This window comes from Fringilla coelebs, assembly GCF_963513975.1.
Source record: "Fringilla coelebs genome assembly, chromosome: 16".
Lineage (NCBI taxonomy): Eukaryota > Metazoa > Chordata > Aves > Passeriformes > Fringillidae > Fringilla > Fringilla coelebs.
Genome location: NC_140042.1, coordinates 12,148,711 through 12,172,802, shown reverse-complemented (window position 1 = coordinate 12,172,802; position 24,092 = coordinate 12,148,711). Strand labels below are relative to the sequence as shown.

The 24,092-nt window shown below is 40.1% G+C and overlaps 1 protein-coding gene across 10 annotated transcripts in view; it reads left to right on the top strand.

The window, feature by feature from the left end:
* RBFOX1 (RNA binding fox-1 homolog 1) overlaps positions 1-24,092 on the top strand; it is a gene marked incomplete at both ends in the record, with an annotated part of 1,149,754 nt that overhangs the window by 1,036,399 nt on the left and 89,263 nt on the right. For all 10 annotated transcript variants that reach the window (XM_084216436.1, XM_084216434.1, XM_084216442.1 and 7 more), the window contains one exon: positions 22,472-22,615. In XM_084216436.1, the coding sequence (XP_084072562.1) occupies positions 22,472-22,615 (144 nt within the window). The remainder of the gene's footprint in view (positions 1-22,471; positions 22,616-24,092) is intronic.

Sequence of the window (24,092 nt, the reverse complement as noted above, 5' to 3'; positions counted from 1 at the left end):
CCTGGAGGGCAGCTCCTCACCTTCCCCAGGTCTGAGAACCTCCCAGGAGGGGAGGTACATGAAACTCCCTCCATGGAGCAGATTGTTTGCGCTGAGGACATCTCAATCTCCATGAACTGGCTGGCTGCAGGCTCTGGGCTAACACCGCTGCTGCCGCCCGGCTTCCTCATCCTTCCAAAGTAACAACGGAGGGTTTCTCTTGCTCTGCTGTTTTTGCTTTGGATTGTAATTCAAATACTTTTATTCTCTGATTCATAAAAGATTAAAAAAAAAAAAAAGGGCAGCAGACTGCCTTCTGATTCAATCAGAGGAGAGTGTGCTTACAATCAAGCCTTTTCTGTGGCTGTGTTTTTGGTTTTTTTTTTTTTTTTTGTTGTTGCTGTTATAAAAAGCGCATCAAAAGATGTCACTTATTTCATTTCATAAGGGTTCACTAAGTTCCAGCTGTTCCAGAGGAGTATCTAAATATTTGATTTGAAAACAAGGTGTGTACCAAGGCTGCAACATATTGCAGGCATGATCCAGGCTAGCCAGGAAGATCTGAGCCTGCCTGTGCTAATTAGTGTTTGCAGATGAAGCTGCTCCAGTGAAAGCTGAAGTTAAAAAAATGGGTTATAACAACATAATATGTGAGAGAAGAGAGATGTAAAAAACTCAAAGTATGTAAATTCGCTCTTTTTCGTGTCATAACAATGCTGGGGCACATGATTTTGCTTTTCATGATGATGTGGGTTTTTTTTATATATTCATATCACAAAAAATACTATTGCTGATATTGTTGAAAGAGATTTGTGGTTATAAAATGTCAATTTTTTAAAAAATATTTGCAAGCGTTCAGCTTAAAAATAGAAGAGAAATCTTGGGGATTTTTACATAGAGGAAAAATTTGTAGGTTTGTCCAGAGAAATTTGCTTCTAACTTATCCATTTACTTGAAAATGTAGCAATTCAGTTGCCTATTTACTTAGAGTCTTATTCTTTTGATTTTAGAAGTATGGAAATATTGGTTGTGCTAAGAAATATGATTTCTCATGGACATATTCCACCCCATTTCCTTTCCTACATAGTTTACAATGACAGTGTTGCCAAATTAAGTGAAGCAGATGCCAAGGTTCACCTCTGAATATTTGTATTTCCTTGTTCTCATATATAAGCTTTTTTTTTTTTTCTTTAAAGAAAATCTGACAGGGACAGGTGGCAAAACTGTCCCAAGCTGGAGCAGCAGGAATAATGGAGCTTGGTTGTTTATACATGAATGTCACTTTTGACCTCCTTTTAAATACAGAACGTATTCCAGTTTTGACAGAGTGTTTGGGAAAAAAAATATTAGCTTATATTGAAAAATAAAAGATGTACAAGAGAAATTAAAATGAGATAAAAAAGTAGGTTTTGAGCAAATTGAAAAACTTGCATTTTACAATAAGTGTTGATCTTAAAATGCATTGCAATTAGTGTAATTGGGGGAGTCAACATATTTGCAGTGTAGAAACTGAATCATTTTTAATATATGACAATTGTTTGATCCTCATGAGCGGGTGATGTTATATCCCAGTAAATCCATACTGTGGTACACAGGAATTTAGCTACAAAATCCCATTTTAGACTGGAGGGATAAGCCTGGCAAGGCTGTGTGCTGGTGTGCTCAGGAATTGGCCAGAGCTGCTTCTGAAGGGATTGGCTTTGGGAGCAGCTCTGGAATTGGCTTTGGGAAGAGGTCTGAGGTTGGCTTTAGGATCAGCTCTGGGATTGGCTTTGGAAGCAGCTTGGGATTGGCTTTGGGATCGGCTTTGGGAGCAGCTCTGGGATTGGCTTTGGGAGCAGCTCTGGGATTGGTTTTGGGAGCAGCTCTGGAATTGGCTTTGGGATCAGCTCTGGGACTGGCTTTGGGTTCAGCTCTGGGATTTGCTTTAGGATCAACTCTGAGATTTGCTTTAGGGAGCAGCTCTGGGATTGGCTTTGGGGCCAGGTCTGGGATTGGCTTTAGGAACAGGTCTAGGATTGGCTTTAGGGACAGCTCTGGGACTGGCTTTGGGTTCAGGTCTGGGATTGGCTTTAGGAGCAGCTTTGGGATTGGCTTTAGGAACAGGTCTAGGATAGGCTTTGGGATCAGGTCTGGGACTGGCTTTGGGGCCAGGTCCAGGATTAGCTTTAGGAGCAGGTCCAGGATTGGCTTTAAGAACAGGTCTGGGACTGGCTTTAGGAGCAAGTTTTAGGAATGGCTTTAGGGACAGGTCTGGGACTGGCTTTGGGAGCAGCTCCGGGACTGGCTTTAGGAACAGGTCTGGGATTGGCTTTGGGGACAGGTCTGGGACTGGCTTTAGGAACAGGTCTGGGATTGGCTTTGGGGACAGGTCTGGGACTGGCTTTAGGAACAGGTCTGGGACTGGCTTTAGGAACAGGTCTGGGACTGGCTTTAGGAGCAAGTTTTAGGACTGGCTTTAGGAACAGGTCCTGCCCCATGGGTGCAGAGCTCCTGGGAGCTGCAGGCTGGGTGTGCCTGAGTGCAGGTGCTGGGCAGCTCTGGAGCCCTGCAGGCTCCTGCATCCTGCACTTGCTGGAGTTCACATCCAGGCTGGCAGGAGCTGTACTTGTGAAACGGCTCACACATGCAATAAAAGCACTTTCACACCAGCCTAAAATGCTGCTATTGGCTTCTTCCTGTCTCCAGCAAGCGTTTCCAATTTTAGAACTTGCTCTCATTTCTGAGCTGGGCTCCCTCTTCTCTTTTTTTTCCCCACTGAGTTGAAAGCATTGCACATCCATCCCTTTTATCTCTCTGTTCTCTCTTGAAAGGAACTTGCAGCCATTTCCCGTGTTACTTCTCTTTTTGCATGTACAGCAAAGTCAACTTCCCAAAGATTTTAATGCATTTTAGAGACAAAACATGTCCAATCAAAGGCAGCAACTTCTGAATCACTGATTCTGTTCTGTGCTTTCTAATAGAAAGAGCCCCTTTTTTATCATTTTGTTATTATTTTGCATTAAGAGATGCTTCTCTTTTCAATACAACCATAAGTTGTTTTTGTTCCCTTAATTTCTGTTTGGTTGTTGGTTTGTTTTTGGGTTTTTTGTTAAATATTGAGGGTTTTTTTCGTTGGTTGTTTTTTTTCAAATACATATGTGCTATGTCCCAGGCTTCCACCTATGTGCCCTTAGCCCAATGCATGTAATTTTCCTGCCTGGAAGTTTTCCCCAGTTGTAATTTGGGGATCTGGGAAATTGGTCAAAGTTAAGTTTCCTAAATAGACTATTGCATGCCTAGAAATGTTAGATCTACTCCCTCTGTGCCAGATGATGCAGGTGATGTTAATCCTAACTAGGCAAGTCTTGCTGTAGCAAAACTCAGTCATTTTGTGTGTCACCTCTCTGACTGAGAAATGTGCCACCTCTCCCAGCCATGTATGCCCTGGCCACCCACTATCAAAAATTGCTTTCCCCTATCATCAGCTGTTTAATATCTCTACAGACAATCTATTCAGGTAGCAAGCTGAAACTCCTCTCAGTATCTCCAGTTTCTTTAACCTAAACATAATCTATTGCCTCACATTTGAGTAGCTTTCTAATTAATTGAATTATTGGTTTGACATATTTCAGACACTGATCATTTAGAGCTACTAAGTTTAGAACCAGCTAGCTAGGAGCTATCATTTAGGAACCTGATACTTTTTATTTTGATTGAACTTACTGTGCCCTGTGTTTTAAAGCTTTTTGCCTTCAGTGGGAAGAAAGGAGGGCTTGAATTGCTGAATATTTGAGTTTTGGGTTATCTATCTGTCTATCTATCATCTATCCATTTTATTCCATGAAGAATGGTGCTTTGCTTTATTGTAAGAAAAAGGAGACTTTTTGTTTTCTAATATTTAAGGGTTATTTAGGGTTATTTAAGACATTTAGGGTTATTTAAGACATTTACAGGAAGGTGCCTTGTGTCATACTCAGGTGTCAGACCAATGACTGGAAAGCTGTGTCCCCTCGTGTGTGTTGCTGCTGGGACTAAAAAAGCAGGGAAAAAAGCTGGTGTGTGCTAAGTTTGTCACTTCTCTAGCAGAATGTGCATTTATTACAAGAGATTGTTCTTGAGCATAATTTTTGGGTGAAGAAATGGGATTTAACCAGATAATCTTTAAGATGCAATTGAAAGAAGTAATTATTTGGGGATGCTTTGTGCCACCTTGCCCTATTGATGAAATGCAGAAGCAGGTGTGGCACTTGCTCAGCAGTTTTTAACAGGAGCAGATATTTCATGCCAAAATCTATTCACATTTTTTGCAGCTGGGCTCTTTGTTAATTTGAATAGTGCCCAGGTGATGATAAACTTGTTGCTCTCACTTTGATGAAATACCTTTACACCATGCCCTTCTCTTGGTAAAAACAATATCCTAGAGCACATCAAGGCCAGTTTTGTCACTGAGAAAAAGAGCTTTGAGGGCTGGGAGGGCTTGAAGGTTTTTTTTGAAGTTTGCTTCAGTGTTTTGTCTGTAGTCACTGCACAAATGCCCTGTCCCCTCTCTGGTGCATTGAAGGTGGGAAATGGAGAAAATCCCCAGGCTGAGGTTGATGCTGCAGGAGCAGAGCACAGGGCTGATGAATTGCCCTGTCACAGAGATGTGACTGATGCCAGGAATTCCTGCAGCGGTGCTGCCCCACAGGGGCTGCAGGATGATGTGTGAGAGGCTCTGGTGCAGCTGAGGGGTTGAGGGGTTTTTATTGTCAGCAGTTTGTGTGAGCACAGGGGGATCTCTGGGTGTGAGTGCAAGGCAGCCCTCCTGTGATTTCTCCAGAGTTTCTGACGTGTTTTCAGTTGATCATTCCTTCTCTGAGGGAGCTGAATTCTATTTCCTACCCCTCTCGTGGGGTAGCAAAAAACAGTTTGAGATAGAGACCTTACAAGTTTGTGACCTCAAATGATGAAGGTATTTCTTTGTATTCAGGAGTTCTTTAGGTTTGGGAGTTGGCTGTAAGACTGAGATATTTCTGAATGTGCTGCTGCTGATCTAATCTAGTGTGATTCTTTCTTGTTGAGTTTAGAGGATGATCCTCTCCAAGCATCTCATGAAAGGATTTATTTGATCCTTATGTTCATTTGGTAAGATTTTGCTGAATTATAATTATTGGGGTTTTTTCTGCTTTTGTTGGGAAGGAACTAGGGTACAAATAGTTTAGATAACCTGCCAGAGGCAAATCTGTGCCAAAATTGATTGCAGAGGCTGGCTGTCCTGAGCCCAAGTGTCTAGACTGAGAAATAGTCTTTTTTCTCCATAACAACAGAATGCTACTGCTGAATTTCATTTTGAACTGATGCTTTAGGTGCACTGAGCTTTGAATAGATCACAGCCCCAGCTTGATTTGTGTGAATGCTATGTTTCAGGTGTATGAATAAAAAAGAATGTTGGTGAGATACTCAAACTGTGCAGCTTAGTTTAACTTTCGGATGTGCCATGCAGGCAGGGTGAAGTTACTGTTTGTTCACCCCCCACCCTGGGGAATGTGATGAGCTGGTGCCACACACAATGCCAAGGTGCATCTGCTCTGTTGCTTTGGCACAGTTTCATGTCCCTGCCAGGGAGGAAGGGGGTGAGGAGTCAGGGATGGGGCATGAAATGATGCAGGGGGCATGACTGCTGCCATGGCAAGGGGCTCCAGCTCCTGTGCTGTAGCTGTGGCAGGTATGGAGGTGTTCAGGTGTGCTGTGTGCTGCACAGGCACAGGGATTGTTGGGGCACAGGGGCACTGGAAGCCTCCTGGGCTCAGTGGGGTGCTGAGCTCAGAGCCTGCACTGCACAGCCTGGGAAAGCTGCAGGAAGAGTGGCAGGGGATCCCAGCAGGGACAAGGAGCAAGACTGGCAGCTCCTTGTTGGAGCAGAGCGCTTCAGCACCTCCCTAATCTGTTCCATCTGGAGCAAGGTTATTTATAATGTGTTTTTTTCTCTTTTTCCCCCACAATACCTGCAGCAGGTGGGGTCAATAGTGGTCTGTGTCTAGTGCAATTACCAGCAGGCAGGATCCCCTCGGTGGCTGAGACTGACTCGTTCTTTCAACCAGCCCTGCATGAGTGTGCAGGAGATTGGGACTGAGCAGCTGAGACCCTTCTTCCCTTTCCATGGCATTTTTCCTCATGGGTTTCCTTTGATGTCTTTTTTTCTTTTTTCCTTTTTTCTTCCCGTTGCTCAGGTGCCTGTGGGTAGGAGGGCACTGCCTTAGCCTGTCACACACACCTGAGAGGGAACAAAGACAAGGCAGCTTTGGACAAGCCTCTTTTCTCTCAGAGATTTAAAAACTCATAGTGTTTGTTAGGCCAAATTTTATAGGAATGTGTCTGAAGTGACAATTTGGCCTTGCTCACAGTAGGTTTCAGTACTTCACATTTCATAGGGAATTGCTGGGAAGAATATTTGCAACCTATACTGTATTTATGCAATATTTATTCAATACATTAGTCAGCTGTGGGTTTTTATTCTCAAATGGGGCTGTGCATATGCCTGAACTGCTAGATTTTGTGTTTGGTTTGTTTTGGTTAAAAACAGAGCTTATGTAGGTGAGGCACCTATTACTTAATTGTGACAATTCTTGTACCAAGAGAACTTCTAGTTGTTTGGCTCTGATATGCTGTTGAATATTGCAGGGAGCAAAACAGCTGTATTTGCTTTTACTAACAATTTATTGTTTTATTTTAGAGTGAAATATGCATGAGAAGTTGTTTTGTTTTTGTTTTACATTGGCATAAGACCCCACTTAAGGCATTTTATAGTTTTGTGTCATTTCCATGGATAGTGGGAAAACTAGTTTTTACTAAAACACAGGCTGTAAACCAAAGTGATTCTAAATGCAGGCAAAGAGAAATTATAAATGTTCCTAAAAACTGAGAGCTAAAATACAGTGCTGTATATGAGCTTTCAGTTTGATAAATACTTACTTATGAGGTCATAAATACTCGAGGTACAAAAGGTTAATGTAGTGTGAAAGGCTGTAAAACACAGCGAGCAGCCTGCTAGATCATAATGATGCATTAGCACCTTTCAGTATGAATGCTGGTGGTTATAAAAATCTTCAGCTTGGATTTATTCTGTAATACAAGAATGTAAAGCCAAAGTATCTTCCCTGTGTACTTTTACTTATCTTCTCATATTTATTTCTCTCTGTAAAAAAAAAAAATAAAAAAAGAAAGAAAAGAGGCTCTCATCTGTTCATAAATGCTCACTGACTGAAGCTGATAAAAACCCATTTTTGACTAATATAATTTCTCAAAAGCATGTCAGGTGTTGTCTGGGTGCTCAAAGAAAGTAATAAAATAAAGCAATACTTGGTGATTTTTTTTTTGTCTTCTCTGTATTAATAAGTTTCCATGAGGTAAAGTAAGCAATATAATGCATAAAGGAAACAAAAGTGATATAAATTTTGGAAAGCAGTAATGCAAGTTACCTTTGAGAGGAAAGAAGTTCACTACTAAAATCACTAACTGAGCTTTTACTGAGTGGTAAAATTGACTTTATCATAGTAAAAGCAGTATTTCTCAGTCTCAGGAATCTGCTGCAGTTTATAATTGTCTCCAATGTGCTGATGCAGCTAATATTTCTCATTTAATATCTACCTCTGTGGAGTGTTAATTTTCATGCTTTGGTGCTCCTTGCTTTTTACTAAAGCACATTACTTCCTCTTACTGTTATATCAGAGCTTATGACAGATTAGGATAATTTTACTGTCATTAATCTTTGGAGTCCCTTCCACACTTTTCAATCAGGTGCCATGATTTGGCCATGCTAAATTGAAACACTTAATAAAATCTGGAATCAAATATAAAAAAAATTGCAGGCTGTTGATACCTGCTTTCATCCTTCTCTACTCTCTGGTTACAAGAGGAGTATTTTGTTTTTCATTTTTTTCTCTTCAAAAAGTACATCTGCATTTGGAAGATATTCAATAGTTTTGGGGGATGAGATAACAAAAATGCTGAAGTGAAAATATTTGATTTAGACACTTTTATTATTATTTTGAGGTGTTGAAAATCTACACATTCTGTTCTTACTAAGATCCAGTTTAAATTGATAGTTTTTAAATTGTGCAAATATATCTTCAGGAATCTCTGTAGATGATTATTTTTAGATCATTTTTAGTCGAAGACCTTATTTAAATTTGCAAGGAACACTGCGAGCACTTGCTGTGCTGACAGGATTAGCACAAAAAAACCTGTGAGAGACCACACAGTGAAGCATCTTGTAAAAGCCCTCATCATTCCTCTGAACAGAATATCTTTCTTCACAAATGCTGAGATGGTTTGCTTCATTTTGGAGCAATTGGTCAAGCTAGAAATCCAAATAACAAAGCCCTGGTAGGCCAGTACAGCAGATGCATGATTTGCCTTGTCAAATGCTGTTTTGTAGTGCAAAATACAGGATTTTGATGGTAATAGAAAAAAAATTATATGTTATTTACTATATATTATATATATGTTTACTATATATTATATATAGTAAACGTATATATAATTATATATAGTTATATATATAATATATATAATATATATACATTATATATTATATATAGTTTATATATAATATATATACACATATATAATATATAATATATATGTTACTATATTATATATGTTTATGTTATATTATAGATCATATCTATGATATATTATTATAGATCATATATGATATATAGGATATATTATGTATTATATATATGCTATGTATCATATATCATATATTATATATTATGTATTTATATATTTATATTATGCATTTAGATAATTATATTTCTATTACATATGTTATATATATGTAATATTTTATATATATTATATATATATATAGGTAATATTATACATTACCAATTTGTAGTTGCATATTAGCTTATGAGACTCTCTGTGTCATACTTTTAGGCAGGAATTTGTTTGTTTCTTTTATTTGTTAGGATTTTTTTTGCTGTAGCAGCCTCAGTGCCTGTAGTTCCTGAAAGCTCAGTCATTCTGATGGACCAGGGCCTCTTCCCCCTTTCTTTCTTCCTTTTTTGAATTAAATGCCCTCCTCATGCTACAGTAATCATGGATATTGTTAATAGAATTGCGTGGTAGAACTTAATTAACCTTTTCTTCTTGCTTTTTATTTAAAGGAAGTTTGAGGGAGCTCAGTGGCGTGGTTCCTAATTTAATGCATCCCCCCAGTGTCTATTAGAGGCTCCTCACCTGGGTGAGTCAGGGGAGACAGAGCTGCCCATCCTTAGCTCACAATTCATTTTCCCTCAGCTGAAATGTTCACCTGACATTCTAATCAGGGGAGAGGAAAAGTGCTGAGTGTATGTGTTAATAAATATATATTCTTCATGAATTTAGATCATCTCATAACTGCAGCCATTAAAACATATTGGATGGTTCTGCAAATAACCGGAGGAATTTCAAATTGCACTGACCATTTTGAGTCCCACCTCTTGAACTGCTTTTCTTTCATTTTGTAAATAATAATTAAAGCTGCTTGTGGTAGCTTTTCTTTAGCTATTGAGTGGTCAGCAGATGAGTTCTTTACTGAGATGGAAGTTTCTGGACAGTGAAGGCTATAATTTGCAATTTTAGTTTTAAATCCACTTCCAGAGGTGCAGCAAAGAGCATTTTTTTACCTTATTTCCTTTAGAAGCAGAGGAAGGGGAAGGTGTTACAAAAGTAGATGATGTAAATGGAAATGCAATTCAGGCCATATTTCTGTAAGCTACTCTTTTATCTTTCCCTGAATGAAGTCTCTTTAAGTGTTCTCAGCTCATTATATTTCTAAATGAGTTTTACTTCAAATAGCTGTTAATTATTGCCGTAACTTCCTCTCACATTAGTGTCTGAGTCCTGCTCACACAAAGATTGTTAGCTCATCCAGAATCAAGTCTGGTTTTATGGATTTAAAAAAAAAAACAAAAACCTGTGATTTCCTGACATTCTCAGAGCCCAGTTTACGAAGTGTAGGCTTTCCTGTCAAACTGATTGACCAAACTCTTTTTTTCCTCAAAAAGCAGTAAAGAAAGTCAGTGTAGAAAGTAGAATGAAAGTTTCACACCTAGAAAAAAAAAAGAACCATGAAATATTTTCATTTGAGGATATGTTAGATTACCAAATATTTTCTGAATCAGCATTGAAGCTAAACATAGCTGCATGTCCTGAAATCACTAAAGAAACCGAAAATCTGTTTGGCTGACCTTTTATACAAGTTAGGGAGACAAGCTTAGATTTAGGAGCAGTTTCATAAAAATAATTGAAGCATATTTTCTTCTTGTTTTCCCCTTTTCCAGTTTAAGTCCACTAACCACAGAGATGGTTGACTGGGATTGGTGGGGCTTTCTTTTGCAGTTGAAATTTGGAATACAATTTAAAAAAGGAAATTATTCATGGAGTTTGATGAAGGACTGGCTTTGGGGTATCAGACCCTGGCATTATTCTCACAGAGGTTGGTGGCTGATAAATTAACTCTGGGCTAGGCATCTGGCAAAATTCTGTTCTCCTTTCTCCTGTTCTCCTTTCTGTTCTCCTTGTTTTCCTTTATGTTATTTTTCTGTTTCAATTGGCTGGAAATAATAGATCCCACTTTAGTTATAGTTCAAGGAATCAGGTGATCATTGCAACTTTCAGTTACTAACAAGGGAAACAAAGCCTGTGCAGAGAGAGACTTCAGTTATGTTGTGCAGGTGGAAAGGCTACTGGAATGCAGAAAGGAGTAAAAATCCTAGGAACTAACAGATGATGCCCCAAAAATAAATGTATTTATTTACTTACTATTGTACAGGATACTCAGTTTCTATGTCAAGAGAATTTACAAGAGGAATGTAGAAATCTTAGCTAAGCAAGTGAGCTTTAAAGGAAAAACGGGGTAACTGAGTAAATCAGAGCACAGTGAGGAGAGTGGTGGTGGTGCCTTCCTGTGACATTAATCCTTCCTCTCTGAAGAATGCCTTTTTTGTTTGGGTTGTGGCCATCCCACGGTGAGAGCAGTGATGGGAAGCAGTGACCAACACTTGCCATGTGCTGATATAACAATATTGCTTTATTGTGTGATAATTTGCTTTATGTAGTATTTATTCTGCTGCAATGCCTTGCTAAGGTGTGGAGGTTTTCATTTCTCTGTGTCTGAGAGTCTCTTTGGAGCCAGGTCACAGAAAACAAGGATCTCTGGGTGTGGGGGGGTGCTTTTTCTACCACAGAAAGGGGAAATTTTTGCCCATCCAAATGAACATTGTCCCCACTCCCTCTTTCGATGTTCTTCCTTTGCATGTTGTTTATTCATTATATTCTGCCATCAACATTTGTGAGTGGTCCTTGTCAGGGTCTGCTGGTCCTTCCTGCCCTGCCCACCTCCACTGGGCTCCCCATCCCAGCCCTGCCTGCCATGGGACCCTCTGAACAGATCCCTGACCCTCTGAGTGTGTCCCTGACCCTCTGAACATGTCCCTGACCCTCTGGATGTGTCCCTGACCCACTAAACAGATCCCTGACCCTCTGAAGGTGTCCCTGACCCTCTGGACGTGTCCCTGACCCACTGAACAGATCCCTGACCCTCTGGACGTGTCCCTGACCCTCTGGACGTGTCCCTGACCCTCTGGACAGATCCCTGACCCTCTGAAGGTGTCCCTGACCCTCTGAAGGTGTCCCTGACCCTCTGAAGGTGTCCCTGACCCTCTGAACAGATCCCCGACCCTCTGGACGTGTCCCTGACCCTCTGGACGTGTCCCTGACCCTCTGGACGTGTCCCTGACCCTCTGGACGTGTCCCTGACCCTCTGGACAGGTCCCTGACCCTCTGATTGCTGTCCTTGCTCCTGCTCTGTCACTGCTCCCCAGGGGTGCACAAAGCTGGTCATTGTCACTGGACCTGATCTGACACATCCAGGGGGATCAGCTAGAGCAGGTTATTTAGGACTGTGTCCAGGTGGGTGTTGAATTCCTCCAGGGAGGGAGCTCCACAAGGTCTCTGGGAAATCTGTTCTGATGTTAGAGCACTCACAGGAAAAGTTTTCCCCAGCTCCTCCACAGAATGTGCTGTACTGCAGCTTTTGCTCATTGCCTTTTGTCCCCTCTCTGGGCACCACTGGCCAGAGTGTAGCTCCCTCATCCCTCCTCCCTCCCATCAGGCATTTTTGCCTTCTCTTTTACAGGCTGGACACTCCTGGCTCAAGGGGACATGGATCTGTGCCCCAGGGGCTGAGGGAGTGTGGCTGTGCCATCCTCTGCTGATTCCTGAAGGGAACTGCAGACAGAAGAACTGTTATGGCTTCTCTGTACAGATGTTAGAAGAAAATAGAAATATCTTGGCTCAGAAATGTCTGGTTGCTGTGTTTGAGGATGAATAAGAGGTCTGTTGGCAGGTTGGCTGGGAGCAAGAGGGAAGGATGGGAGTTAGATTTGAACTCACAGTGCCAATTCCTGATTCCAGGTTTGCTGTTAGAGAATGTCTCCTCTGCCCTCTCTCTTGAGAACTTTTTTCCAGGAAAGGAGACTTGATTTCAGGGGAATCCAAGTCCTGTTTCCAGTTCTTCAAAAGATGTTTCCTTAAACTTGAGTATCAGTATTCAAAGAATTCTGCAGTGGGAGCTGCATTGTGCATTCATATGGTCAAGCAGAATTCATCACAACATCAGCATTCACAGCTGGATTTGACATGATGGTTTAAACCCTTTAAAAATCATTTGAAACATCCACTCTTCCTTTGATTTGTTTCTTCTTTGAAGTGGGAGAAGGGAAAGACAAATGGATGTTTTCTAAAACTTTGTCTTTCACATTAATGAAGGAAAGGTGTTGGGCGAGCTTGAAGAGAAGGATGAAAATATGAAGATTAAATATGAAAATATGAAGAATTATTTATATCAAATATAATGTTCCTTGATGTGGACTGGTTGTGCCACTGGGAAACTTCAGGGACTTTGGAGAAGAGCAGGTGCAGACCTGCTTTTCCACCCAAAATATCTCAGCTCTTTGGAAATGCTGCTTGCATTTGGGTGCAACCTGCTAAGGTATGAGACCACCAAACACACCCAGTAAGAAAAATAAATTCAGCTATTTTTTTTCATGAAATGGGTAATCTAAGTTAGAGAAATTACTATCCTGCAAGGAACTGAACTGCTGCTTGTTAAATTGGTGAGCAGCTCAGTGTAAAAAGAGCGATGTGATTTAGAAAATGTCTTTTTGTGGCATGGAGAACCCTCCAACTCCTCTGTATTTCAGAGGGTTCAACAGCTGACTCCTTGGGCAAAGATATGCAAGTGAGCAAATGGAATGTCCCAGCAGGGATCCAGGCTAGGTGAGGGGTCAAACAGAGAAAAGCCTTTTATCACATTGTCACATTGCCTGTCTGTTCCCGAGCTGGAGCTGGAGCAATCAGCCGTTCCCTCTCAGCATGAAGCTCTGCTCTCACAAGTTCACTCAGCAGTTGGTTGTGTCAACACAACTCTCACAAAAAGGGACTTTACATGCATGACATCAATCTAGTTCAGAGGGGAATTCCAGAAACTGGTGTGCATTGATTCAAGCTGAGGGTAAACAACTCATAGCCAAACCTGCAAATGTTCCATCTAAAGACACTTTCCCTTTTTTTTTCTTTTTTTTTTTTTTTTAATGAAGTAATATCCTCTTAAGCTGTGTAGCATAGTATTTAATTAGTGATTTTTTTTTTTTTTACTTGGACAAATATTAAATGTCACAGCATTGTACAAGTTAGTTGCAGATGTTGAAAGTTATTTTTTCCAGATAGATCTTGCTGCTAGAACAAAGCTTTATTGCAGCACTGCAACCTTTTATAATGTTGACTTATGAGGGATAACACTTGAAAGAATTTTTAAGCTAATTAGAGCATTTAAAAAAAAGAATCTCATTCTATATTAGAGCAGCAATGCTCCTGCATGAATCAATGGCCACAGGTAAGAGTACAGTTGCCTTACTGTGTATTGATTTATGTTCTTTTCTGAATAGTTTCTTCATAAATCAAGGTAATAAATGAGCTGGACAGGAGAACTTGGGGAGAATCAGTGGATTTCCAGAAACCAAGCATGCCAAGCTTTGCATCAGTCAGAGAGTCTTATCCCCAAGGGCATTGTGTCCTGATTTATTGCCTATCAAATTGTGACTTAAAGTGTTTTAAGGCCTATCATAACCATTGGGTATATTTATCTGTAAGCTTTACAAAACCTTTCAACATTTCTCCATCTGTTTTACCCCTCTTCCCTTAAACTTCGTTATTTAGATGGAAAATCTCTATTTCTGTATATTTAGAACATAGCAAAGCGATTCCCTATTGATACTTTCAGATGCTTTCCAGATCTTATTTTATATAATTTTATACATCTAATTTCATGTAATCCAATTTATCTGAAGTGGTGGATGGAAGGAGCCTGAGGTGTCAGGAAGGGCAGGTGTGGTGCTGAAGCTTTAGGTGCTCATGGAAGCACCCCATGAGTGCTGTGGGTCCCTTCAGACACACAGAGGGAAGGAGCTCCAGAGGGAGAGGAATGAGAGGTGAATCTGCAGAGTGAATTGCTGAGCAATTTGTGGGGGAAAATCTCACGAGCATGGCACTGTTTAGTGCTGAGGATCCGGTGGCTTCTTCTTCTGGGAATGCTTTGTAAGCCAGCTTGTGCAGTGTGAAGCTACAGCTCCCACTCAAGTGATAAAAACCCCTCTAATCAAGATTTCCATATTTACTGCCATGGGGTTTTTTAATATGTTCTCATTGGTTGCCTGTCTGGATTTTACATTAGGCTTTCAAGCATTGAAACAAGGTTATTTTTAAATGCTTTCTTCCTGCAAGACTTACATCAGAAAGAAAACAGACTTCTGACTAACAGATGAAAGAGGAATAACAAAATCAATTGACTCTTTCTTTGTGTCTCTGTATCACTACTTAAGATTTTTTATTTGGATTAAATTAATGCTTTTGTCCTTTGACAATGCAATATTTCCTAATCTGTCTGCCTTTTTTATTTTTAAGGATAAATCCAAGGAATTTATTTTAGTATTATCTTGTGAAAATATCAGAGTAATTGAGTTTTATTATACGTAGCATGAACTTCTAAGGATGTGCCTAGTGTGTATGCATTTCCTCCTTGGCTAATGGAGCCAGGATGCAGCTAATTAGGAAAGGTTTTGTTAATTGCTCTTGTGATGTTGTGGATGAGATCAGTAGGTGGTCAGAAATATTTATTGAATCAATGCAAGCAATAAATAATTCATTGAGGCAACCATTTCTCATTCCTTCTCCCATTTCATATTACTGACATGCTGGCATCAGCTGGATGTCCTTAACTGAACTTGCCAACTGCTTGGTTACACACAACTCTATTAAAACATTTTACAAAGATTCTTTTCAAAGTAATATCTGCTCTTTATGCCAGCAAATTTGGCCCAAGTTTTGAGAGGTGTTCTCAAGTCAAAAAATGTATGGCTTTTGGTGATTCTCCTCCAGACATGATTGATCTGCTATTCCCTGAGACCCTGCTGAATATTTTAGAAGAAAAATGATGAATCAGCAAAGGCAATGTAAAGCACTATATAAGGGCTATATTCCATATTGTTAAGGAAGATTAATTGGGGAAATAATTAATGTAGCCAAGTTATTAATTACTCTTTGGTTGTCCTGCAGTACCAGAGGCTTAAGAAACCTATCTTATTGCTCCTATCTGTCCCCAGAATTAATGATCTCTTATTTAGGCTGCTAGCTCTCCATGCATAAGCTATCACAATAATAGCAGTGCTTTCTTGTAGCCTGTGGTATCAGCACCCAGAATGCATCCATCTAGAAATGAGAGAAATAATCACTACTGCTTGTAAGTCCTCAGCCCTGAACAATACCCAACCTGCTGAAAGCCCAGAGCAGGTTCAATAGTGGAACGTCAGAAACTGCTGAAGCAAAGCACAAAATTATTCAGGTTCTTTTTCATTTGTCACTAAATTGGATTAAGGGATTCTAGCGGGGCGTGCTTGTGTGTGGCAGTATATCTAAAACAAATGCCCCAGTCAGAGTCAGCCACCTTACACTGTCTTCCTGGCAGTAAATTCTATTCACCTGGCTGCTCAAGGACCTGGGAGAGGAAATGTTGCAGGAGGGAGGTGGCTGGGTGTTCTCCCTCCCCAGAGGTGCGCTGACACCCTGCCCGTGCCTCTCACAGCCCAAACATCACATTCCACCTCACCTCCCAAGGATGGGGCTCATTAATGAGAACAAAAGGCACAACTGAACATCAAACACACTCCTGCCTCTGGGGAAATGGGAGGGAGAATGACTGGCCAGGGTGAGAGCCCAGCACCTTGGAGAGGGGACAGCACAGCCTTCAGGACAGGACCTGGCTCCTCTGCCTGCTTCTTCAGACCTGTCCCAGTGGCTGCTTTGGTCAGTTTGCATTTGGTGCTTTTGTGTTTTACAACTGTTTTTGTAAAGAATATGAAACCATTCTACCTTTTGTAATTTCGTTATACCTTTTGTAATCTGGGAAATAGAGTGAAGTTGGTGGTGATGCTGAAATTGCTTTGTCAAGTGGGTATAACATCAGGGTGAAGCTGTGACCCAGCTGAAATAAAAGGGAATTTTACCATTAAAAACAGGATGGGGGTCAGGGCTTGCCCTGAAGGGTTTCACTCTTAGTGTCTCTGAAACCGAGCATCTCTGGAGTGTGACACTCAGCTCCACCACAAATTTAGCAACACAATGCTGGAAGGGCCAGTGTTGAAGTGACCTTAAGGATCATCTAGTTCCAAATGATCAAATGCAGGCATGATTATGTTATTACATTTCTTTATTTCTTTGTGCATAGCAGCAGGTCCCACATCTGTGTGCCTTTTGCATTCGATCAGAACGAGGAACAGTGCACATTCTCCTCAGGAAAGGATTCTTGAGGGGTTAAATGCATGTGGCATGAGCTGCATGCTTTGCAGTATGAGATACTGGAAATACTTTTATCTTTAGAGCTAATTTGAAGAATTAATCTCAACTTTTAATATCCTGAAAGCAATGAGACCTTATTATTGATCTTATTCATGAGAAAAGGATAGCAGAGATGCAGTACACAAGAGAAGTCACTGATACCTGTGGTAATGTTTATCATTGTTGTGAAATAGCACCATAATAGAATTTTTTTCCTGTGTACACCTTTGTCTGAACATTTAAGCCCAAACAGATGGATCTCCATTTTTCTGTGTTGTTATGCTTCTGGGAAGCACGTTGCAGAGCTGGGACTTTTCAGAATATAAATTTGACCAAAACAAGTATGATTAATTAATCAGTCGGTCTGCTTAAGAAAACAGGAAAGCTACAAGCCCATCACTTTGTCAGCTCCCTGTTAGTGCTGTATCTGGGAAACAGCATTTTCAGAAAGTCCCAAACTCGGTTTTAAATTATTCTCTTTGCTCACTTTTTAATGGAAAGGTAACTTTCCAGAATCTGGATCCTTTTAAAATGGAAAATGTGCAATATTATCTGAGGGAAGTATGAAGATGATTTACTATGCATGATTTTTTCAGTTTGTACACATTGGGCATGGTTATATTTTTGCTCAGGACGTATATATATATTTTCTGCTGAACTTTTCTCGATTGCTTTTTTTATCGGGTTTACAAATCAAATCAAACAGGTATATTGCAGAGCTCTGATATTATTTTCTGTGCTTATAGCACAATGTATTGAATTATGCTTGCTCATGTACTGCTGCTGCTATTCTCTCCAGATTGAGAGAGAATGACTGTGGGGGCTGTAAATTCACTTGGCTTCCAGCACCACCGGTTAAATCAAGAGCCCTGTTCAGGCTGGAGAAGAGACAGAGCAAGTGTTCATTACACAAATCAATTTGGTCAAAAGTACAGCACAGTGGGTACCCAACCATTGCTCACATAATATTGTCAACTTAATCAAATAATGCCTAGAAGACATTCACAAGCTCTTTTTCTCTGAGAAATAACTTGATTGGTGCAGCAGGAAAAAGCAGGTGCTGTTTTGAGCATTCATTAAAAAATTCAGTGGGTGCTTTCTTTTTTTTTTGGTAAATTTAAAATTCTGAAGAGCTTTACCCTATGCTGGCATGTATACATGAGATACTCAGCACCTAATTTACCAATGATCATATTTAAAAACTAATCTGTTCCTTTTTTTTTTTTTCCTGTTGCTTTTCTCCCTGTAAATATTTTAGAGGTTATTCCTGCTAGAATTCGTCTGCCCTTCCTCTAGACTTGGTATGGGTTTAAAAGATATGCAACAGATTTGTGTTTGTGTTAGCAGAATGATCAGGACTTGGTGAAGCTTTCTCATGCTCCAATGGTGCTTTATTTTCACTTTGTCCAGAAAGAGCTGAAAGGTTTAGCTCCATTCCAGGCATCCCTGCGGTCTGTGTTCCATTCAGCCTTTAAAAGCTGAGATTGGGAGCAGCATCCCTGTGGGGGTGTGCAAACAGCTCTTCTGCATTTCCCTGTGTTGGAAACAGGGCTGGAGGGTGAAAGATTTTGTGCACACCATCGTGGTTGTGTAGGAAATGAAAGATATTGGTGAAAAAGGAATGGAGGGAAAGTGGAACGCTTAAAATTCCGGTGTGAGGAACATGGCAGGGCTGGCTGTCTGCAGTGATGGATGGAGAGGGACACAGAAAATTGCTATTAGCCAGGAAGGAGAATGGAATGGGGTTTTTCTGCCCAGGCAATGTGCACAAGGCCCTCTCTGGTTTCAGGTTCACTGACCATTGTTTTATTGTGTGTGGGGCCTCTGCCACCAGGGCTGGGGGTGGGAGATGAGACTCCAGTGTCCAGTCAGGAGCCAGCTGGGAAGTGGGGCTGCATTAGAGGCTGCAGGAAGGTTTCAGAATGTGTTTTGGAGTGAAAATTGCTGCAAATCTGGATTAAAATGGACTTAAAGGAAGAGGCGTCTGTGTGGGGGGGGGGGAGTGCTAATATTTTTTTCCAAAAAAAACCCATCAAATTTATTTTATCCAAACAAATATTTGGTTTAGTGGTTTTCTTCACTTGTATAATTTTTGTTTCTTAAATTCTCAGGAAAAAGCTAGGAAGGAAAAGCAGAAAAATCACTTGAGCAATTTTACTTCAGTGTGAAGTAAAGAACTGGAGTGAAGTATTTTAAATGATAGAAGCTTTCTGCTTCTAGAACTGAGTTGAGGAGACAAAAAGAAAAGTATTTTGCTAAAGGTAAAGCATTTCTTTAGAAAACAATAGATATTAACTCTCCTGATGATGGATTTGGTTTAAAAGGATGCCAAATGTTGATACTGAAATTATCTTGCATTTAAAAAAGAAATCTTTTTCTGAAATTCCCTCCTTGATATGGGTTTGCATACCTGTAAGAATGTTTAAATTCTAATTTATTTTGACACTTAAGCCCTCAGTAGCTCACTGAAGTAAAGGGAGCTCACCTCAATTTGTTTTGCTGTGAGTGAGAATTTGATCTTCTATTTCTGCATTCTGTTTTTATAACTTTCATTATAAGTCTTAAGACTATCATATATTAAGAATCTTTAATATTTTATAATTGCAAACATGCAAGCAGCCTGATGGCATCCAGGACTGCAGGGATGGAGGAAGGATGATGCCACATCCTCACATCAATTAATTTTTCAAGGACTATCAAACACCACTCTTCAGGTCCTCCAGCAGTGAAGGTATTCTCCTGAAATGTATTATGTATGTGTGAGGTAAATTACATTCTGGTTCTGTGAGTCCACAGAGCTCTGAAAGTTGCCTGCCTTGGATTTTTCAAAATCCAGCCTGTCCTCTGCCCCTGGTGTGTTTTACCTCCTTGGTGTTAATTTTTGCATCATCTTCAATTCCAGTTCCGATTCGTGGTTATCCTGGTCCGGATCTGCAGGCAGAGCTGTGGATTTCTGGATGATAATGTGCTTTGCAAGGAGCCTGTTACCTTTCTAAGCCTTTTCATATGTTCTAAATGCTTTAGCCCTGTTCCTTCTGCCCCAGGGACCTCGAGGGTCGTGGACAGTTAGGAATTGGTGATGACAGGGGCTTGCTAAAATTTCTGGTTTTCAGCCCTCTCTGCCCAGACTCTGAGACATTCTGTGCTGAGAGTGCAGATTTGAGGCTTCTTAGAATAAAAATGACTTTAAAAAGTGGTAAAACCAAGCAAAGGCCTGGAAATTACCAGTGCCTGGATTTATCCTCGTCACCCATAATTTGTAGCTCCATTTTAACCCCACCTCCAGAAACCTCACTGGGTTTTGTTGCCCATAATCTGTTCAGCTGCTAAGTAGGGCAGTTGCTCCCAGTGTTTTGGGATGTTTGTGGTGCACAGCTCAGCCCTTCTTCTCCTCATGTCTGTGAATAAAATGAACAGAGATTACTCTTTTCCATTTGCATTTATACAGGACACTGATTATATAATTTCTTCCTTGGGCACCCTCGGCTCCTGAAGCTTAACAGCACCTTTAGAATTTTTTAGTTCTCTTCAGATTAATCTAATTGACCTCAAATTCTTCTGGAGTATTGTGTTTCAAGAGTTTCCAGTCTGTCATCCCCCACCTGCTCTCACATACCAAATTTCTTTCATATTTCTCTCCTTTTATGCCTGAAGGTAGAAAATAATTCCTGTGGTGTCTCTGGGTGAAACAGCTCCCTCAAAATCTAAAGTCTGAATTTTTGAGTTGATTTTAGCTGACAGTAGATTAGCATGGAACATTTTTGTCTCTTGACAGCTATATACCATATTTTCTATCTAAATCACTAAATATTCATAAAGATAAATTATTTACTTTGTGGGCCTGTGAGTTCAGGGAGTAGCACATGAAGAGATGTGGTGGCACTGACTCAGTTTTAGGTTTACACTTGATCTGATCCCGTTATTTGTTTGGATCACTTGTAAATCTTTCTGCAGTGCTCACAAAAGTTTGTATTTCTGTGTGTGTGTGTATCCTGTGAAATATCAGAGATGCCACTGATGGACTGATGCTGCTGCAGAAATGAGCACCTTTATTTATAAAGTTGTTTTTATAAGTATTCTTAGCACAGAAGTATAGGCAATATAGATGTTAGTACTTTTAATTTGAGAACATTTGTATTACATAGGGAGGATATTGGTGAATTTCACTTGCTAGAATTCAATTTCTATGTAGTTATTGCTGATGTAAATGATGTGTTCTGTGTGAGTTCTTTTGCTTCCTCTTCAACAGGCTTGTTGGTACTAAAACTGTGTGGTACTAAAACTGTGTGGTAAGGTTTATTTTATTTAACTGTTTTTATGTTGCTTAAACTGTTGTCTCCTAAAAGAAATTTCATACTAGCAGGAAATGGGCAACTTCTCCTTTTTATTTCTTTAAATGAAAAAACTCAGAAATACAAACTGAATGTAAGATTAGCACACAAGAGAAAGATGAATAATTAGAAAAACAACGGGGTCAGAAGGAAAAAGGAAAGAGCAAAGAGGGTGATAGCTGTCAGATTGTAGTTTTGTAGTTTTTGATTCTACCACTTTCTTTCCCCTTTTATTCTTCCCAACCCTTCTGCCCATGCAAAGGGAGTGACTGTGCTGTTTTACCATTCCCATACAGAGCCTTGGCTAATGCCTGTGTGCTGTACGAGCAGTGATTAATTAGGGACCGTAGGATATCATTAAAGAACAGAGATGAGTAATTTCTATAACATCCTGATAGACCAGCACTGGTTAATTTTACTTTTTGGATCAGGGGAACTTTGTTTTTTTTCCTCGTCTCACTGCAGATTTATGATTTGTTTGTGAAATCATAACACATAGCAATGTCTTTCTGTTTTAAACCAGAATTTTAAACCCAGGGAACGGTGTCCCTGTAAGAAGCACCATGACATAACCTCATTTTGGTGAGGAAGAAAATCTGGACAACTTTGTTTCTGGGTCTCACACTTGTGTCAGGCAACCTTCACCACTGATTAAACTTCTGTTCCCTCTCCCAACTCAAGGCCTTTTCCATAATATCCACCATTTGTCTGGACAGAATGACCCTCCAGTGCCCATCAGCACTGCACATGAAATGGCAGAGGGGATGAGATGTGTTACCTGCCTGCTGTGGAGAGTCCCAGTGGCCTCTGAATAAAAGCACCAATCTCACTTGGAAATGTCTGACTTGCTCTGCCAGCAGGCAGCATTTGGACTGCAGACTCAGTTCCTTACCTTGGCAAACACAGAAGGGGTTAAAGGAATTTCTACAATCTTATAGGGATATGTATTCATTCATTATTTAAGGCTAGCTAAGCAAATCAACAAATAATAATTTACTCATTCTGCAGTTTATTCCAAATACATATTATCATTGAAAATGTATGCTGTTGAGACAGAAATGGATTTGATTTTCTTGTATTTAAACTTCTGGTATTCCTCACTACTTTGGAGCAGATTTAACTGATTTTAGTTTGTTTGCTTGGGTTTTTTGGGGATTTTTTTTTTGGTTTGTTTTTTTTTTGAGAATTTAAGCTCACCCCCTTGTATTAAGCATGCCAGAAATACTTACCGTGTGCTTTATTTTGCTTTACCCTTTTAGCAGACAGATGATGCAGCACAGACCGATGGCCAGCAACAGACACAATCTTCTGAAAACACAGAAAACAAATCACAGCCCAAACGGCTCCACGTCTCAAATATACCTTTCAGATTCCGGGATCCAGATCTTAGACAAATGTTTGGTGTAAGTGCTCATCATTTATTTCTGGGTTTTTTTGGTTTTGCATTTGCACTGCAATAGGTGTTTTGTATTACAGGCAGCTGTGAGGGCTGTGTCTGTGATTGAGGCTGTTTAACCATTTTCAGGGAAGATTCCCCTTTAATCTGTGTATAATCAAACATCTGATTTGCCAGTCACAACTGGGAAATGACACTGATTCTGCTGGATGTGATGCACTTGGGTGCTCTGTACCACACTCACACAAAGCTCTCTGTGGTGTATAAATGCATACATATTGCTGCTGTGCACATCTAGATTTATCTGCCTGCTCTCATTGATGTTGGAGAGCGTGGTGTTAAACACTCAGTGCCTGACCTCCTCAGTAAGGGAGGCACAGGCTGAATTTCAGCACAAAGTTCAGTCACAGGAATCCTCACCCATCTCCACAGGTTTTGTAGGTCTGCAAAAACCTTTGAAGGTTTTTGTTAGAGTTTTTCTGTAAATCTCTCAGTTTGTGCTTTCCCCCAGGCCACAGCTGCCTTCAAGCACATCCCCTGTGTTTCACACAGGCTCTGGACACGCCAGCAGCAATAGGATTATAAACACGACAGCTTAGACTGCCTTTCTACTCCCTGATCCAAGAACTCTCAGGTTTAGTTGGAAATGCCACTAAACCTAATCTAGAAATAGTACTTGATCAGCTATTGGAACCCAGTTCAGGACTGAAGTATTTCTGTTACTCTCACTGTCTTTATTCTGCCTCACTAAACCCTCCTGCATTACAGCTGGTTATTCAGTGCTCTGCACTTCTTTCCCTCTTTCATGTTCTGATTTTTAAGTTGTTCTGAAATGTGTTTGTATGTGAGTCAGAGGATGGTGTTTCTCAGTATTTATTCCTCTGAAGGAAAACAGTCCCTGGAAAAAGAATGCTGTTGCAGTATTGGGAAATGAGTGGCTGTTCTGCTAGATGTGACTTGGTGCAAGTTGCCTCCCCTGAACACAGCTTCCAGCTCATCAGCAGAATAGCAAAAGGCATAATAATTAACCCTCCAGAGAAAAATATGCTAATTTATTTAAACTAAACAAACCACTTAAAATAGGTTTTATATGAAAAAAACACTTAATGAAAGGATTTTTTTTTGTAGGTATTGTATTAATTTATAAATGAATAAACACATTTCTTTTTAATGTTTCTAAGTCTTAGGTCTCAAAAGACTGACACTGGAGAATGGCTGGAGTTTCCAGCTGACTTCCAGAATGACTTGGTAACAGAAAAATTGTAGCTTCTGAAATGACAGAAAAAGGAGATTTCTGTATGTTTGAGTGGAATTATTTCATATGAAATATGGCAGGTCTGCATCATGTCCATGTCAAGTGCACAGTAGATGATATTTTTACATGGACACAAATATAACAGAGGAGAATTTTTTAAATATCAAGTCTGTATCTGAATCAAGGCTGAAGTGGAAGTTAAATCATTGATTAAATGGTGAATGCAAGA